Raw genomic sequence first — 19,132 nt, 5'->3', positions numbered from 1 at the left:
TATTTAATAAATTTTTCCATGCACAACCAAAGTGTTACACACGTAACACATGGAAAACACGTTTTATTTTTGGGGTGCTCGATCGAACGATGTGCACAACGCGCGTTGCTCGGCTTAAGCGCGATGGTATCTAAATGACGTATTAGATTTTTAAAAGTTTTATTCACGCACACGACCGCAAACGTACGTGGAATAAAAAAACGCAGCCACGAGCCACGTTCGTTACCACCTAGATTACCATTTTAATTTATTTTCATTTTTCTGTGCGCGCACGAGCGTGCGCTCGCGGTTTATATAAAATATAGGGTTGTGAGTGTATCGCCTGCGGGGGTGGGTGGCAACTTGCAACCATTTATTGCTCAACTTGTTTTTTGACGTTTATTTTTTTTTGATTTCCTCTCCTGGTCATTGAGATACGAAATTTTCTCATCGTCGATAAGCACTATTTCAATTTTTCAGGAATTCAAACACGCTTCGTTTCGATTAACGTATCCAATCAGATTGCGCCGGTCGGAATTACAAAAACAAAGACTTTCGGCCGGCCATCTCGCATGAAGGTGAAAAATGCCGGCGTGCTCGTTCGCTCTATTGGTTTTGGCGCACAACGTATAATTATATTTGTAGCGCGCTTCGGCAGAGGTGTTAAAAACGTTGGTCGCGAGATCTCCGTCGACGATTCTCCGACGCGGGTCATTAATAATGGCTTTGTTTCAGCGTTTCGCTGCGCGTCGATAGAAAGCAGATTTTTGATTCGGAAAGCCGCGAGGCATACAAAAAATCAAGCGCGAAACACGCTCGACTTTACGTTTTGCGCCTATTTATATTTATTATGATTGCGAAACATCTACATACATTTACATTACATTTTCAATATAAATTTATTCTCATAACTCATATTGGCATGGAGTTAATCATAGATCGATGAATGCGAGAATGGTTCTTTGCAAAACATTTGATAAATGTACATTTGCGCAAAAACTCAACACATTTTTATTGAGAGCGCTTTTTATGGTTTTTGTGATATTGGATAAGAATCAGTTTTTGAGCAGGCGCCAATACGCTTAATAATAAGCCAGTAGAAAAACGTGGTGGTGATTTGGTGTTTGGAAGCGTGTAGTTTAAGCTTTCGGGCTTTTCGTCCGGGGGTGTTTGTCTAAACACGCGTCGATAGCGACTGAGTGACTATATATCGTTAAGATAACGTTAATCCGATAACCAATTGCCAGGATAAACAAGGCAAAGGGAGGATATGACAGGGGCCGTGACAATCTCTGCGCGAGCGCTGATAAGAAGCGCTCTCCTAAGACTCGACCCGTCGAACGCTGAGCGCACACACGCGTGCGGAGACATTAAAGTCCCTTTTCGATGTTCCGTCGTGTAGACGTCGACGTCGAACCGACCCTTCCAACATCTCTCTTCCTTCGTTTAGTACCTAATATACACTGCCTAGTAACAAAAACCTCCCGATTTAATTTTAAACTTTTGATTGACTGTTTTCCAACAAACAATATAATAACAAAACTTGTACAATATGATTGATTAGTATTTTTACAAACCTTTGTTACGAAATTTATGCAAAAGCTTGATCAAAGTTAAACATGCAAATTTTATTTTAATTTGCCTCCATCCCTTTGTGTCGTAGCATGTTTTGTCTGAACCTGAAAAATGTATAAAGAAAAGTAAACATGCATTTATAGCAAATGAGTATTATTCAGCCCAGCTGATTAAACTTAAAATAAACATGCAAATTTGAGCGCATTTGCATACTAACTGCTTAATTTTAAGTTTTTGAAAAGCAGATTGAGTTTTAACCTGAACGCGAGACGGCCCACACCGTATCGGAACGAATGTAATCTTTAATAGTAAGGTGTATGATTGAATAGTGTAATATTTTGATTATGCACCGCGATTGTTAAGTTGCACACTAAATATGTGATAATCCAGAAATGAAAACGCAATTAATCAACCGGGAAACTATCGTATTACTGCGCCGTACACAGATTGCATAATATAATCATTATTCATCGCTAGCTGCGTGGCACGTGGACGAGAAAACTCAAACGTTTACTTGCAGTTTTATGCATTTAAGCAAAATAGTTCATATTTATTAGTTCTTCGCAGTGTAGGTATAATTTGCGTGCTTTTAGAAATGAAATAAAATAAATTTTATTTGTTTGTATCTTTTGTAGGTAAGTTTTTCTTTCTATAAAATAATAAAATAATATAATTTTACTTTGAAGCTCGAAGCTCTTAAAAACGCAACTCACGTTATCTGATAACGCCCTGATTTGAATAATAAATTAGGCACGACCATCGAAATTAAATAAATTTTAACGCCTTGTTGATCAATAATAATAAAAACTTTATCGACGGATCTGTTAATTAATGGTGCTCGTGCAGCACGGCCCGTTAAAATAAAATTCCACGAACGATCGCGCGTTTTTCCTCCTCTTCGGCGTGCGTCTTCGCTTATTGCTTCGCTTCTTCGTGGACTCCGGTGATTCCGAAGAGTTTGTGGCGTGCGTAGAGTGAGTGCACATTTTATTTGACTCATCCTACCAACAACTCGTACTTAAGTCGCTACAATCGGTAGAATCAACTTAGGTTATTAATTATTGTTATTAAATAATATCGTTCATGTATTGCTTTTATGTAGATGAAGAGTCGATGTATTAATACTTTAATCTATCATACTGTCACATGAGCGCTTTTTCATTTTATGAAAGCTTCAGAAATAAATCAAAGAATAAAAAAACTTGGCAAAATTTTTACTTTCTACGCAGTTGATTCTAAACAATCAGCTTTTTAAGCACCTGACTAAACTCACCTTTGCGTTTCAGTGATAACAATCTTAACGTAACTTTTGGTTCAACTTGAGCTGGCATTCAATCGATATTTTATTCCACTACTAGCTACTTGCCTACAACACGATTCATAATCTAATTTAAGCATTGTGTAGGCACAAATTTCCTAAGCTCATTTCACCAATTATGATAATTTTAGTGTTAAATTTTGCAAATTACGTGTTTCTAACACACAACAACAAAATAACCCCCTCAACTATAGTATTTAAAGCACAGCGCACACAGTTAATGTAAATGTTAATGTTTAGTATTACCGAATGGTTCAAGTTTGACTTAATTTATTGCCAAATTCATAAATTAATTTCAATTGCCCACCGTTATCTGCCTATGTGCCCTATGCAAATGTGGCCATAATCATAACCTAATTGCTAACTCATAACTAACAATGAGCTCTGTATCAATCCTAATCACAATGATTAATAATAGGTATTTAATTAACGCGTCACGAATGCAACTCTCTAATTATTCGATAATATTAAAGTGTATATAAAAGTGATTTCAGATTACAGAGTTCAAGGATGAAGGTATATTATAATTGGAAAATAGTTAACACAGATGTAACAATTGATTATTTACTATTCCAACTGGTAGTTGTCGGAATTGTCGTGGGTGGTCGTCGAATGCGTTTGGCGTCAATTCATCCACATGTTACGCACGAGTGGTTTTCGTAAAGCGACCGATTGTGGTTGGGGCTGGCTGTAATTAGCATTCATGACGACGCATGTGTTTCGTCGCGGGGAAGGAACCGATGCGCCGGCACGAGCATCTCGAGCCGTCTTCATCAGGCCTCCAATTAAAGAAGTTGCAGTTACATTTAAATCTGCGCTCGCGTTCTTGAGGGTCGACGGCGGTTCACGCAAGATTAATAGTCAATGTTGCGAGCGTGTACGTTCGACATGCATAATTAGTTAGTGTGTAAAAAAGAGCGGTTTAAGAAAAAATAAAAGTAGTTTTGAGGCAATTAAGGCTCCATTTCTTCATTTGTTTATTGGGTAGGAACCTATTAGGTGGAAGAAGTTGGGAAGATTAATTTTTTAGTAGTTTTGTAGGAGCTAAGCGGTTGTATTGTGGTTGCGGTTGCAAATCCCTCAACTTAAATAGACTGGCGCCAAGATATTTATTTTCAGAACTGGTGACTAAATTGAGTGCATCTGATGATATTTACTTGTCTTAAAATTATTTATTTTTTTTACATGAGATAAAATAAATATCTTGATAGTTTCCATTATAATGTTACCTTTATTAATTGTGCTATTTAATTCTTTAAGTTACTTTTTGCCAATTAAGTTATTTTCTACCATTTCATTTATGTGGCGCCGCGTAGCGAGGCATTGCCCAAGTTATTTTATACAAATTCACAGAACATATTCCCACCAGCGCAACTTATCGTTTCCTGTAAAACCTTGATGGCGTCCATCTTTCGCCACCGCAGTATTTTCGTTCTCTTCTGCTATGACATATTGTCAAATGTTGTCAAATATGCGGAGATTTAGCAAGTTTTAACGTTTTAGTAAATAATCTTATCGTGCCAAAATGATATAACTACGTTTACACTTAATTTATTTTACCGTATTATCTACAAATAATTTATGCAATCGTCTCGCACCATACAATCGAAAGCAGCATGAGTGATTCCAGCAGGAAGACTTCCAATGGTGCTGTGGAGCAGATCATGAGGAATATGACGAAAGACATAAACAATTCGGACGGTACCTATATACAGTTCACGTCATCTTCGACGCCACCGCAGGACACATGGAACATCCATCCGCAACCGTCGTACATACCATTCAACATGCACAGGCAACCTGAAGCAGCAATGCCCCCATACAACATGGAACAGTATCCACAATCAGTACCCTACAACTACATCCCCCAGCAGCCCATGTATGGCAATGAGCATTATGAGAAACACTTGCCTACCCAACATGACATGAACTATGTCTTTCCACCAGCCAGTGTGCCAGAGTTTGTCTTCTCATCAGAGTACAAGTCTTTCCTATCAAAAAATATGCATAACATCAACATGTCTGAACATGCGTACATCCAACCACAGCCAAATGGTGACTACATGCAACAGGAGCCAATGCAACAACCACCAATGCAAAGCAGGTCACCTTTAATTGATAATGTGGTTGGGAACTGGACACCTACAACCAGTGGAACATATTCACCATTTGGTAATACATCCAGTTTCAATACAAGTAATATTTTTGAACAAGTACAAGACATGGAGTATGCTAACAACAAGCCCAAACAAGTGGTTGAACCCAAGGCTAATGAGAAATATGTGGAGTTTGAGCCAAGGACTGAAGAACCACCAAGTTTTCAGTTCAACAGGGATACTAAGAAGCCCAGGATGGTGGCTGAAGTAAAGCCAATGAGGCCAAGTTATTCAGATGTGCTGTTGAAGTCCGTGCCGCCAACCACCACGATGGCATCATCAAAAATCAAGCTTGACAACAAAGATAAAGAAGCAAAACCAAACAAAAAAGATGCTAAAAAGGTTGTGAAACAAGTGAAACCTAATAACTCATTGAACAGATCCAATACTTCAAATGAAATTAAGGACCTGGGCAATGATAAGGTAAATAATTTCAAAAACTCTGAGAAATCAGTGAAGGACAACAAAAATAATAATCTGAATAGGAAGTGGGCTTCCTTGGACAATGTGGCTGATTCATACTCAGATTTCAAAAATGAGTTGAATGATGTTAAGAAGCCTAAACCTAAGGTGGACGGCGGACTTTCAGCTGCAGTAAATAAAACACAAAGTAAGGGAAGTCAAAAGAAGATTTTGAAAAACGAGAGTAGCGACGCGGACACCACGAGTACCAACAAGTCAGATACATTGACAAACAGTAAAGTGACTGCCAGAAAAGCTTTGAAGACGCCTGGACGCGTTAAAAACCATGATAACGGTTTTAACAATGACAGCAGGTCTTCAGGAAAGAGATCTCAACGAGCAAGGAAGAAAGATTCAAATGTTCTTTTTGGTATGATGAATTTTATATGTAAAAGCAATGATTCAACAATATTCTAACTTATTATTTTAGGAGTGTATGGGCAAAAAACCTGGGAATATCTATCTTCATGGTGGAAATACATTGTGAAATTTTTCATGTGGCTTTTCCACCTGGTTGCTGATATCCTGAGTCTTAGCATTCATCTTAGCAAGGACATGTACGTTAATATTCGTATTATTTTTAATTAAAATGTTTTATTGAATTTTATTCTTTAGAGGTACAAACTTTTACTCTTGGGCGACAATTAACTACGTGACATTTATGGAATCTACCGTGGCTATCATTAAACGAATAAAAGTGTTAACCTGGATCTATGAAAAGTTTAAAAAGGAACCCGAGAAGAAACCACCGATTTCTAATTCTGGTCTTCATAACAATATAAACATGCCAACTACTGGTGAGGAGGCTATGAAGCGACTTTTGGCCTGCAAAGGCAAGGATCCTTATAGTATCCTTGGCGTAACGCCGCTTTGTACAGACGCTGATATCAAGAATTATTACAAGAAACAGGCCAAACTTGTGCATCCAGATAAAAACCAACAACCTGGCGCGGAGGAGGCATTTAAGATACTTGTACATGCGTTTAATATGATTGGTGAACCAGAACGGCGTGCAGCGTATGACCGCGGTGTTGCGGAATCAGCGCAGGCTGAGCAGGCGATGACGGAGCTTACTGAGTTGCTTGTGCAGCTTCAGCAGAAGGTAGAAGCAGCCGCGAATACCATTCGCTGTAGTGCGTGTGGTTTACGACATAAACGCGTCAAGGTCGATAGGCCAATCTACGCTGCGCGTAATTGCGCGTCTTGTAAGATCCATCACTCTGCGCGTGAGGGCGACATTTGGGCGGAAGCTCGTTGTTTTGGTTTCCTGTGGTACTACTTTGCGTGCATGGACGGCGGCGTTTATGACATCACTGAATGGGCCGCATGCCAGAAGGACAGTCTCAAGCACCTCAAACCGGACTCGCATAATGTGCAGTACCGTATCGCACTCGGCAAGCAGGCGAACACCGGCCCAGGTCGGCGGCAACACCAGCCGGCGAATATGTCTTTTCCGAGGACGAATGACCGCAATGCAGATCTCAACAGCTTCATCAACAACCTGTATGGGCAGACGGCAGGCACGGATGCTGCACAGGCGGCTGGCATGAGGCGCAAGCCCAAAAAGACCAAATGATGCACTCATATCTTAATGTAAAACTAATTAATCTCTGTATGATCGCATGTGCATGCTTGACTTGAATTCAGTACCTAATTTAGTAGTCTCCTCGTCCTCCACTGTGGAAACGTTTTAAGTAACTCAAATCGCTTTAAATTCAATACGTGAAAATACAGAGAAATTAACGTAAGAAAATCACAATGCACCAGCGTCGAGCGGGCGAGCATCCCAAATACATAATGTGTACCTCATAAATGATAATTACACAGCAGACATAAGTGTATTTTACGAACGATTTCATTAACTATAAGCCTACAAACTTCCAAATACAATCAAATATACAGAGCAGCAAATAATTTACTTTTTTTACTTAAATATTAACCTTGCTATTTTACAAATTCATTCAACAATGTGGGATTTAATCCATCATGCCATCCAGGAAACATAAGTTAGAAGCAGTCTTCATTACTTTTTCAAAGTCTTGTTTCATCAGAGTCTTCTTTTTGGCTTGCAAGGTGCACTCAAAGGTTGCCTTGCCCAACATCTCAATGAAAAATTCCTTCAAAATTTTGAAAATTTTAGGTAATGTTGTTTTTATTAAGAGGTAACTTACAGTTGCCTTTGTAGTTAGGAATACTGCATCTTGTGTAATAAGATGAACATCAGGATCAGCCTTCATAATACGTTTAACAGTAGCTAAAGGTAACTTTACTAGTCTTACTTTTTCTGGTGTTTTATTCTCTTTGTTTTCTGAAGATGGTCCTGCTTCTGCAAAAAATTTATATAATATTTATATTTTAAATGAGACAAACTTCTCAGATTAAAAAGTCATACCTTCAGTTCCTAATTGTTCCAAATTTTCGTTATTATCTTCAAGATTTGTCATGTTGATGTTTTGAAGATGTTTGCGAACAGCAGAAATTCAAATCGGAGGGAAATAAATTGTAGGTTATAAACGCTGCTCCGTCCTTGTTCAAAGATGAATGTCAGCGCCTCTGCTGCCGAAATAAGCTAAACATATCCTAGTATGCCAGAAATGTCCATTATTCATTGTATGAAATGTATTACTGCTGTTAATTCTGGATAATTATGATTGATTATTGATCATAGAGAAAGTAATGCTGTAATTATTTGGACTAACCACAAATTGACCGAGTCATCCAGCGTGTTGTTAGTGTATTAAAGCGAAGTGCGCGCATTTAATAAGCCAGCGGAAAATTTCAATTCCATTGCACACTTAATTAATTGCGGTTTTCGCCGAAGAATCCTGTGTTGACATAAGTGTGAATAATTGTAAAGACGCCGAAAGTAGCTGAAACCGGTGTCCGTGGTGGATTATATTCCTTGCGAAGGCGGTATGTTATGGTCAGCGAAGAAGTCGCGGAGTTCTTTGGACGGCGTGTTTACATCGCTCCCGGTTGTAATTCACCATGATGAGTAATGGCGATAGCGGTGTCTTTAATTCCGCAGGTAAATTAGCGAATACTAATTTAAGTGTTGTGATGTTCAGTGTGTTATTCGCGTGTGCTACGAATGCGAAGGGTGAAATATGCTGAGTTGCTGCCGCTTGTGATGAAGATAAGCATCAGTTGTTTCTAGAATGCTCTCCATTGTTTCAGAGGAACAAGTAGACACTTGGAGATTGATTCATTATGATGTGAACCTGTGATTGACACTTAAATGATTATGGAGCCTGTGGTGCAAAGAGTAGATGCTAAATTACAACAGGATAAACCATTAAGTGAGCAAGTGGCAGCTGGAGTTCAGCACAATGAGGAAGAGAAAAAGGTGGAGGTTGATCAACCACCAATGTTTGAGGCTAGTGATGAGCACGGGTTGAAGAGAGGTATTCTTGGAGATCTGGGGCCATCACAAAAGAAAATCAAGGCTGAATCTGGGTTGGAACCATCCAAAGATGTTTCTCCTCAGGACACTAAGAATGCACAGGAGAGAGCACATGCCAATGAAGATGATGGAAAAAATGTGATTACACCTAAAGTGGAAACCAATGAATCTCAAAGCATGCCAACAGATTACTATAGCAATGGTATTCATGTACAACATCCACAGCAGCAGTTTCCTCCTCCAGCCCCACTGCAACAGCCATTTCAACACCAACATTTTCAACCATATCATAATTATATGCAACAACCACCTCCACCATCCCAACAATATAGTGCACAACAGCCACCTTTGCAGCAATATTCTGGACAACAGACAACTCAAAATCATCAACAATATGGGGAACAGCAACCAACTCAGCAACCATCGCAGCAATATAGTGGGCCACAACAATCCCAACAGCAACAACCACCTCAACAACAGTATGGTGGACAACAACCTACTACCCAGCAGTCTTTTGGTGGGGCATTTGGTCAACAACAGCATCCAAATCAGTACCCTCAGTCACCGCATCCACAGCATTATCAAATGCATAATTTACAACAGGATTATATGTCTCATGCTCATCAACAGCAGCCCCAGCAACAGCAAATGCAACATTTTACAAATCCACATCAACAACTTTCTCAGCAATCACTGCAACAACAGCAGCAGCAGCAACAACAACAGCCACCATACCCCTTACCTCAATTTGGTGGAGTTACAATAACAAGGAATGAACCTAAACCAGACAATAGTTATGATGTGAAAGCTAAACTTAAAGAAATGGGTGAAATTAGTGTGGAAACAGTGAAAAAAACAGACAAGAAAAAAGACAATGATAGTGAAGTAACTCCACCTAAAAAGCCAGGTAAGAAATCAATTGATTTGTAGTTTTGACGTTATAATAATAAAATATATTTTAAATCTTAAAACTGAAACTGTAACGATAATCGGGTATTAATTTATTATTACTATAGATGAGGAAGCAAATACAGTAGTTGAAAGAAAAGGCAATATGAGGAAAAACATCCGAGAGGTGATGGATGAAACGAAGTTAGATGAGTCTACGCTGGCTGCGCAGAGACAAGAAGTTGAAAGATTACGACGAGTGCAGGAACAACAACGATTAATACGCGATCTGCAACGACAGGCCAATCAAGATCGTGTGATGTCTTTGTTACAGGGCAATGAATTTCCATTAGGTAACGCTATTTCCCGTTAAATGTTAAACTGATATAATAAATAAAAATATAATTTTGCAGAGGGACAAGAAGGTCCATCAAGTACTAAAATAGGTAGCACAGTATTAGTTAGATTGCCAAACGGACAGCTGAAACCATCGGCAAAAGTAATCAGAAAGCCATTAGATTTACTTCACACGTCCAAATCGCCATCAACGACCATCGACATCTCACCGTCGTCGATAATCGGCCAGACAAATCTCACGCCATCAGTGAGCATTGCTCCTGTGCCGAAAAGATTCGAACCGCCGATTTTAGACGAATCGGACGAAGAACGAGATCCGCTCGCTCCGTCACCAATACCAGATTCTCACAATGAACCAGTTGATGTAATAGATTTGTCATCGGATAGCGATGATGATTGTATTGTGGTTTCCGAGACGGAGAATGACCCGGAAGAGGATGAGGATCCTACCAATTCTGGTATGCATACAAATGACGAGTTCAATCAGCCGAATGAAGAGGGCAAGGTTGTTATCAACGTTGGGCACGCGGATGACGAGCCGGATGTATATGTGGCACCGCAGATCTCGCGGATTATTAAACCGCATCAAATTGGCGGTATCAGGTTTCTTTATGATAATATTATTGAAAGTACGAAGATGTATGATACGTCCACGGGTTTTGGCTGCATTCTGGCGCATTCAATGGGTTTGGGGAAGACGCTACAGGTTGTGACATTCTCAGATACGTTTTTACGACACACGTCGGCGAAGACTATTCTTTGTATCATGCCGATTAATACGCTACAGAATTGGTTAGCCGAATTTAATATGTGGTTGCCTACAGAGGAAGATGCCAAGAATAGTCCCCTTTTGGTGCATGGCGAAGTGCGACCGCGAAATTTTAATCTTCATGTGCTCAACGACAGTCACAAAACGCTGGCTGCTCGCGCGAAAGTTATTCACAATTGGAACACGTCTGGTGGTGTTTTGCTCATTGGATACGAGCAATATAGATTATTATCTCTGAAGAGGTGTCCGAAATCTAGAAGTAAAAAGGCCCAGCAACGATTAAATGATGATGATAAAAATAAACATCTCTTTGATGGTAAGTATTAAAAATTATAATTTTGGAGCTTATTTAAAGTCTTTTCTTTTTAAATTTACAGAGGTGCATGAAGCATTGGTAACACCAGGGCCTGATCTTGTTGTCTGTGATGAGGGACACAGAATAAAAAATTCTCATGCATCCATATCACAAGCTTTAAAACAAATGCGCACGAAACGAAGAGTTGTGCTCACTGGATATCCTCTGCAAAACAATCTAATGGAATATTGGTGCATGGTGGACTTTGTCCGACCCAACTACCTCGGCACAAAAACCGAGTTCTGTAACATGTTTGAACGGCCGATCCAGAATGGGCAGTGCATTGATTCTACCGAGAATGATATTAAGCTGATGCGTTATCGCGCGCACGTCTTGCATTCTTTGCTGTTGGGTTTTGTCCAACGACGATCGCATCGAGTGCTGCAGACGGCGTTGCCTCAAAAAGAAGAATACGTGCTGCTTGTGCGAATGACTGATTTCCAGCGCACGCTGTATGAGACGTTCATGAACGAAGTGGTGCGTACACAAACTGTACCCAATCCATTGAAAGCATTTGCCGTGTGTTGCAAAATTTGGAACCACCCGGATGTGTTGTACTATTACTTGAAGAAGCAAGAGAAGGGTGGTGCTGTGGATATCGATCTGGAGGAAGTCACCACCGTCGCCACACCGGCTGTGAATTCGAAAGTGGCGAAGCCGCGCGTGAAAAAGCAAGGCAAAAAGGAAAAGCCTGCCGCATCTGTCACGCCATACAATTCTAATAACTCCACCGCCGAAAATGCATCTGCAACCACGGGCGCTGCCCCAACAACAACCCAGAATGCTAATCCTACACCCGGTAATGTATCCTCTCAGCCCAACCTTAATAACCCTAGCAACAATTTTAATCCTGCGCAAAATCACTATGCCCCTAATCCCCAATCGATGATGCCCAACACGAATAATTACCCAACGCCAAATTATAATGCGCAATCCTCGCAAATGAATAATTACCCCGGCAATTCTAATCCAATGGCAGGCGATTACCGCGCGAGCTTCAATCAAGCCCGTCCTCCCACGCAGTACGGCGCGACTTCGTCTAATCAATACATGAGCGCGCCCGGCGGCTACGCGAATCAAAGCAACAATTATCCAATGAATAATGATGCGAGGACTGCGTATCCGCCTAGGGAGCCGCATTACAATCCTAATGCATATAATACTCACATGCATATGCAACCGCAACACACACATCCACATGGACATCCTACACAACCCCATCATCCCCACCAACAACATTCCTATCAGAATAATCCGAACAATTATCCAAATCCGTATCCACATGCTCACAACCAGCAAGGACCGACATCAGGCCCGGGGCCTGGACCTGGGCCCTCGAATCAATACAATGCGATGCAACCGTATAATTCAAACCAATCAGGCTATCAAAACTATCAACACGGCTATCCCAACTATCAAAATCAAAACTATTGGAATTCTCCACAGCAACAACAGCCCTATCAGCAGCAGGAAGTGAAAACGGAGCCGTATTACAACAATTGCATGCCATACGACTCCAACAATCAATGGATTAAGCAGGAAGATGTCAAGGTGAAGCAGGAGGTAGACACAAAACCTAAGATTAACATTTTAAGCGACATCTGCATTTCCAACACTTTCGATGGACGCGGACCAGTTGCACCTGAGAAAAAGATTAACATTTTGAGTGATATTAAATTAGAACCGAAGTCGGAGTCGATTGACATCTCCGACGATGTGAAGAAGGAGAGCAGCCAAGATGATCAAAAGAAAAATGACAGTTTAGATATTAAGGTAGAGAAGACCGACTTAGATGACGATGTTAAATTATTGAGTCCTGTAAAAGTTGCCAAAGAAGATACGGGCATTCCGTACGATTGGGTAAGATAAATATTAATGTGATAGGATTAGGAGATAATTTTATCGTGTTATTCATCCCCAGGCCATCGAGTTATTAAAGGATTATGTGCCCGGGTTTATTGAAAACTCTGCCAAAATGGAGATTTTGTTTTCCATCGTCAGAGAAAGTTTGGCTCTCGGCGATCGTCTACTAGTTTTTAGCCAATCTCTTATTACCCTTGATTTAGTTGAACAATTTCTTCAAATGAACATTGTTCCAGGGGACACAGTTAAATGGGCTAAAAACACTAGTTACTACAGTAAGTTACAAGTAATTTGAAATGTTCTGATGTTTATTTATGCTGATTGCTATTTAGGGTTGGATGGATCGACTACTGCACTTGAGCGAGAGAAACTTATCAACGAATTCAATTCAAATTCGAAGGTGTATCTTTTCTTGGTTTCAACAAGAGCTGGTTCACTCGGTATTAATCTGATCGGTGCCAACAGGGTGGTTGTGTTGGATGCATCTTGGAATCCGTGCCACGACACGCAGGCTGTGTGCCGAGTTTATCGGTATGGACAACGGAAGCCTTGCTTTGTCTACCGATTGGTGGTAGATAACTGCTTGGAAAAGAAAATTTACGATCGCCAAATCAACAAACAAGGTAAATATTTAGGGAAGATTAAAAATTGCACTTGTTTTAATGTTTATTTTGATTAGGTATGTCTGATCGAGTGGTGGATGAATGTAATCCTGATGCACATCTTACAATGAAAGACGTAACTACGCTGTGCTGGGACGACGACAGGGAAACGGAAGAAAAAGATTGGTCGTATTGCAAAGACAAATACATCGACGTAGTGCTGCAAAAAGTACTGGCTAAGCACGGAAAGAGTTTCAATAAAGAACCTTTCCAACACGAGTCTTTGCTAATTGATAGAAAGGATAAACAATTGTCATCACTGGAAAAACGAATGGCGAAACGTGGCTACGAACGCGAAAAGCAGGCTGCCCGTCAGCCGAACTATAGTGCAGGTACTGGCGTAAGACACAGGCCGGTTGCTTCTGTGCGCCCGATGCAGCAAGCTGGTGAGCCACGATTATCTAAGTGGATACCGGCTGAACACTGGCAGCGCCAAGGTATGACTGCACAGGAAATGACACTTCCTTTGGATGTGGTCATTCCAACTGTCCAGCCGGATAAAGGCAAAATCGTGTTGAAGGCAGGTCAAAAAGTGTTGATATTGAAATCTCCGAAAGGAGTTTATATGCAGTTAGAGAGCGGCAAAATAGTATCGATTAAAACTGCAATCAAGGTGCGTGGAAAGGTGGACGAAGATTCCAGCAACTCTACAACACCACCATCACAACCGTCACCATCTCCACCGCCCAATATCCCATTAACTATCAAACACTCGCCGTCAGTATCGGTTACGACTACACCTCCTAAACGTGCTGTCAAACCATTTGTTCCTACACCGAGATTGAATATACGCGGTCGGGCACCAATCCCACCTCGATTGACGCAGCGACCAATGAAGAAAGTACAAATGAACAAAGCCCTTCCCGCAGCGGAGGAACACGCCATCAGCAGCGGCGATGATGAGCCTGCGGATGACAAAAGATTAAATTTTCCACATAGAGATGGAATGCCGAAGCAGTCTAGCGTTCGACGCGATGCTCCACCTCATCGGGATGTCTCTATGCGAGATGTGCGTCCGGTTAGGCACATGGCTAATCAACCACATTTCAACAACCATACCAAGCTAAGTGGAAACAAAGGTACCTCAGCATTACAGCAGTTGGAGAAGTCTACCACAGCGATTATTTCCGAATCGAAACAGCCATTCCAGGAAACTTTGAACAGTATTACCAAATCTTATCCGGACGATGAGATCAAACCAGTGAACAGCCAGCCTATTACGATAGACGATGAGCCGGAGGAGAAAACTAGCCATCAACCACAACGAGCGTCACAACCGACCCATCCTCATCCTCAGACATCGACCAAACCAAACATTCCACCTACCTCTGAGTATGGTAATCAGTACGGAAGTTACTATGGATATAACATGCAACCGTATTCTGCGCACCCGCATCCTCCACAACCACCAATTCATCCGTATGGTGGATATGCTGCACAGACCGCGCCACCTTCGTATGACATGAGTGCGTATCCTCCGCAATCTACTCAGCCTCACCAAGCGCAGCATACCCCGCATGCACCATCGACGATACAACAACCCACGTCACATCCACCTCAACAACCACCAGCACAAAACAGCCAACAGCAGCCGACGTCACATGTGCAGCAAACATCCCAAGGTCAATCGTATAACTATGGGGGATATCCGCCCCATATTTATTCCACACCTCCTCAATATCCTTCGCAGCCATACGAGTATCCTGCGCATGCCCCCCCTCCACCTGCATCACAACCCCAAACCCAAACTCAGCCCATGTACAGTACGCCGTACTCTTATCAACAGTACCCACCTCCTGGACCAGCTGCGCCGCAGCCAGTGTATTCCACGGCGCCGAATCCTTCAGTGTATAGTACCGATTACCAATATGCCAGCGCGCAAGATGCAAACGCACCACCATATTATCCGCCTCAGACGTGAATTCCTGTTTCTAAGTGATTGTAGTGCAATTTATTAGACCCAAATTAAGTAATTGGTTGGAGCCCACCTTGGTGCGCTTCTTGTATCTTTATTTACGTTATACGATTCTGAACGGTACTGTCTCTTAGTATAGCTTGAACGTGTAACCGTTTCGATGTATGCACACTTCCAACCATCGCGTTGGTTAAATTATTTATGTGGATTTAAATGATCTACGAATAGATTGAACTGATTTTAGATACTTACGTAATTATTATTGGTATTTAAAATGCGCATTTACTCACAAAACAAATTTATTCGTGCGAACAATGCGCAAATATTTATGTGTGTTTGGGATGACGCTAAACACGATAAAGTAATAAGTAAATCTTTGTAAATACAATACTTTCGGTCGTTTTTATCATCAATGTGTACAAACAATTTTGTGAGAGAACGTTATGTTATTCAAGAAAGTACGGAATCTTATTTGAGTAAAATTAAAATAAATGGAGTACCAAACCACTTGAAAATCATGTATTTAGCGGAAGTCGACACAATAATTAATATAAAATCGTTCTGTCGGCCGACGAATTATTCACGAAATTCAATGCTTTGTTTTAGAATCGACCAGATTGATGTTAATTCCTCTCCTTTGCTAGGAGGCAAATGAATGAATGTCGGTTGGATGAAAACGTGGAAAACTGAAATTTAATATGAAGTGATGCGTTTTAACAAGTAAGTATTACAGGAAGAATAATTTGGTAGGTGTGGATTGATTGTAAATTGATTTTGAAATATCGGAATTGGTTACTATATTTTATTATTGTGCAGATGTTTCATTGCAAATTTTAAGATACTCTGCTTCATCCAGCATACATTCTTTTGCTTCAGCATAATATTTCAAATCAGGCAGCAACAATGCAATGTAACCATTGCTTACAGGATGGGTCTGAATTAAATCAGGTTTCTCAATAAGAAAGTTGTTAATTTCCAATAACTTGCCCTTGAGACAACTATAAACTGGATACTTCTCACCATCATTAGTTTCAACATAACAAACAATAGATTTGCCTTCTAATTTTTGAGCACCCTTCTTTCCTTTACCTGACACTACATTTTTCAATCTATTCAACTTATCAGAAATCTCAAAGTTAACTTTTGTTATAGTCTTTTCCATAGCTGGATGATTATCTGCTAATGAAAGCATGCATAAACGATTTGAATGAAAGCTAATTCTTTGTCTAAGTGCCTCATCAATTCCCTGAATCTTTGTACAATATTTGTGTGTATAATATCTATCACTAACACTTATCAAGTCATCTAGAATTTTCTTGTCAATTGAATCAATGATTTTATACTCCATTTTGCTCTCTTCTGGCATCTTCAAGCATCATTTCCTTCACTTTCCTATGCGTTTCCTTAGCTTTCTCAGAGTTGCGTTTACGGCGAGCCAATCGTTCTTCTTTCAAACACCTTAACATTAGTGCATCAGGCCCATTGCATGCACCAAACAGCCTTCCAAATGGATTCTGTAAAATTAATTTTTTTTTAAATGTCAGTATTTACTGAATGCTTGTATGGAAATACATTTTTATGACACTGCTGTAACAAGGATATTAACTCGTTACATTTATCGGTGTGTAAATGTGGCGATAAATCGGTGTGCATAATAAATGCAGATGCTTTCTACTTATAAGAATGTTGCAAGAACAGTCAGGCAAACCCTGAACTCGGCTGAGGTTAGATTGTTAGTGAGGATCACTCAAATCGCCGTGAGATGGTGCTGCGATTGCCAATGCAATGAAAGTTGCAAGATTTAATTTCCATTGTATCCGGAAAGCTGGAAAAATTGTATTTTTTTGTTTCGAAACATTGATATTTGTTTGTTTTAGGCGTTTACAAAGCGAAGTAGATGAGAAAAAGCCGGAGAAATTAAGTTTTTGAATTTCGAAACATTGATTGTTTTGGTTTTGGGCGTCTAGCAAGCAAGATCGACCTCACAGGTCATAATTGGCAGGATATTGTAATTCCTTATCATTTTCTATAATAACTTTTATCATTAATAGAATGAAAGCCACAAAACATTTGTTTTAATGTAATGATTATTAATATTTTCTATATTTCTATTTTTTCTATTTCAAAGCGTAATCTAGAAGAATGCATATAATAGTTTATCTTAAGTTTAAGCTGCAGAGTTCTGTAACAATATCATTTTTTACCTAGTAGGCGTATGTGGCATGCAGCTAATTATTTATTGCTTGGGTGCGTCTGAGATGACAGTGTAAGTAAGTGTTGTTGTTTTTAAAAAGTTGATGTGGGTTGCCGGATCGAATCATGGTTGTTGGAATCATTTTTCTTAAATAATAAGAAATTTGCAAAATGTGTGTTGCATACTCACAGGCCATACTATCCGCGATGGGATTATCGTTTTCAATGCTATCTTGGTTCTCGAGTTCATCGTACGTGTGCTCAAAACGGTAATCGTATTTAAATACAAATTACAAATTTACTTTTCTTGTCTTCTCTTGGGCAAAGATTTCAATAATTTTGTCGTACTTTAGATTTTAAAATATCATTTTCTGTGAACATTAATGCGAAGTCATTTAAGTGCTCTTGTGAAAGACTATTGCGCAGATAGTTTTGACTCGTTTTAAAACTGAAAATGTCCTTTCTCCACTTGCATTAGAAACGGGCAAGGTCAAAAAATTTGCAGTATTGTATGTATATTTGGAAAAGTTTATGTTAGACCATTAATATCCTTAATATTCTTGTATGTATTTTAGAAAATGAGTTAACTCATCAGTGAAATATTCTGGCTCAAATCTTTTTTCATACTTAAGACAATAATCGCTCTACACAATTATTAGTCTCAACACGGCTTAATTTTAAATCAAAGAAAATTTTAAAATCGTTAAGAACTTTGATATAGACATCGCCCCTTCGAGTAATTTCTGATGTTAATACATCACATACAATATAAAAAATGTTGACAATAAAAACATTTCTTGACGAAAATGCTGTAGGTATCATTTTTGTTCGTTTCATCATATGGATATTTGCGTTTTCTTTCTTTCGTCTCATTTAGCCTCCTCTTCAACAGTTTCGAAATTATTTCTGACCTCTGTTATAAATTCGTTTAATGATTTTAATAAACTAACACTATTAAGAATATTTGTCTTTGGTTCCTGTAAGTATTTGCTGGTAATTTCGATTCTCTGTAGGAGTTTGTTCCAGAAAATTGTTAACAGTGCCGTCTCAAATTGATCGAACTCTTTTGATAATTTTTTTGCTTCTAATTTTGAAATTGGTTTTTCATTTTTTTTCATTGATAATTGAGTCTTAGGGCTAAAACAGCGTCAGCTCTTGCGGACCATCGAGTATCAATTATTCTCTTGATACTTTTAGAATTCTTATCCTTCATGCATTCAGTTAAAATATTCCACCG

General features: G+C 39.7%; 4 protein-coding genes across 4 annotated transcripts; 2 read left to right on the top strand and 2 right to left on the bottom strand.

Moving 5' to 3' along the window:
• The first annotated feature begins 4,258 nt into the window (after positions 1–4,258).
• LOC135789899 (dnaJ homolog dnj-5) lies at positions 4,259–7,404 on the top strand. Its single transcript, XM_065299964.1, has 3 exons — positions 4,259–5,860; positions 5,921–6,047; positions 6,106–7,404. Exons 1-3 carry the CDS (start codon positions 4,489–4,491, stop codon positions 7,064–7,066), a joined length of 2,460 nt encoding a protein of 819 aa, XP_065156036.1. The 5' UTR covers positions 4,259–4,488; the 3' UTR covers positions 7,067–7,404.
• Positions 7,310–8,081, bottom strand: LOC135789901 (DNA polymerase epsilon subunit 4). Its single transcript, XM_065299967.1, has 3 exons — positions 7,883–8,081; positions 7,662–7,816; positions 7,310–7,607 (listed from the first exon to the last, which is right to left on the bottom strand). Exons 1-3 carry the CDS (start codon positions 7,932–7,934, stop codon positions 7,467–7,469), a joined length of 348 nt encoding a protein of 115 aa, XP_065156039.1. The 5' UTR covers positions 7,935–8,081; the 3' UTR covers positions 7,310–7,466.
• A 647-nt stretch (positions 8,082–8,728) lies between these two features.
• On the top strand, positions 8,729–16,209 carry LOC135789898 (helicase ARIP4). Its single transcript, XM_065299963.1, has 7 exons — positions 8,729–9,800; positions 9,910–10,134; positions 10,195–11,223; positions 11,285–13,122; positions 13,184–13,400; positions 13,458–13,748; positions 13,805–16,209. The coding sequence occupies exons 1-7, from the start codon at positions 8,729–8,731 to the stop codon at positions 15,706–15,708; spliced, it is 6,576 nt and encodes a 2,191-aa protein (XP_065156035.1). The 3' UTR covers positions 15,709–16,209.
• Positions 16,210–16,490: 281 nt separating this feature from the next.
• LOC135789900 (protein Abitram) lies at positions 16,491–17,050 on the bottom strand. The gene has a single exon (XM_065299965.1). It carries the CDS (start codon positions 17,048–17,050, stop codon positions 16,508–16,510), a length of 543 nt encoding a protein of 180 aa, XP_065156037.1. The 3' UTR covers positions 16,491–16,507.
• Positions 17,051–19,132: the final 2,082 nt, after the last annotated feature.

Source organism: Atheta coriaria, unplaced genomic scaffold, assembly GCF_025399875.1.
Source record: "Atheta coriaria isolate IRGN ID8LTWV9N9 unplaced genomic scaffold, Caltech_Dcor_3.1 hic_scaffold_3_pilon, whole genome shotgun sequence".
Classification (NCBI taxonomy): domain Eukaryota; kingdom Metazoa; phylum Arthropoda; class Insecta; order Coleoptera; family Staphylinidae; genus Dalotia; species Dalotia coriaria.
Note: the sequence above shows the minus strand (reverse complement) of the source record. Positions and strands in the feature narration are given on the sequence as shown.

Excerpts from the sequence above, each read along its gene's own strand:
- LOC135789900 (XM_065299965.1), bottom strand. The coding sequence starts at position 17,050 with ATGGAGTATAAAATCATTGATTCAATTGACAAGAAAATTCTAGATGAC.
- LOC135789899 (XM_065299964.1), top strand. The coding sequence starts at position 4,489 with ATGAGTGATTCCAGCAGGAAGACTTCCAATGGTGCTGTGGAGCAGATC. Across the intron at positions 5,861-5,920 it reads AGATTCAAATGTTCTTTTTG|GAGTGTATGGGCAAAAAACC; the intron begins GTATGATGAATT and ends TTATTATTTTAG. Across the intron at positions 6,048-6,105 it reads ATTCATCTTAGCAAGGACAT|AGGTACAAACTTTTACTCTT; the intron begins GTACGTTAATAT and ends TTTATTCTTTAG.
- LOC135789898 (XM_065299963.1), top strand. The coding sequence starts at position 8,729 with ATGATTATGGAGCCTGTGGTGCAAAGAGTAGATGCTAAATTACAACAG. Across the intron at positions 13,401-13,457 it reads TAAAAACACTAGTTACTACA|GGTTGGATGGATCGACTACT; the intron begins GTAAGTTACAAG and ends ATTGCTATTTAG. Across the intron at positions 13,749-13,804 it reads TCGCCAAATCAACAAACAAG|GTATGTCTGATCGAGTGGTG; the intron begins GTAAATATTTAG and ends TATTTTGATTAG.
- LOC135789901 (XM_065299967.1), bottom strand. The coding sequence starts at position 7,934 with ATGACAAATCTTGAAGATAATAACGAAAATTTGGAACAATTAGGAACT. Across the intron at positions 7,817-7,882 it reads GGAACAATTAGGAACTGAAG|AAGCAGGACCATCTTCAGAA; the intron begins GTATGACTTTTT and ends AATTTTTTGCAG. Across the intron at positions 7,608-7,661 it reads TCCTAACTACAAAGGCAACT|GAATTTTTCATTGAGATGTT; the intron begins GTAAGTTACCTC and ends AAAATTTTGAAG.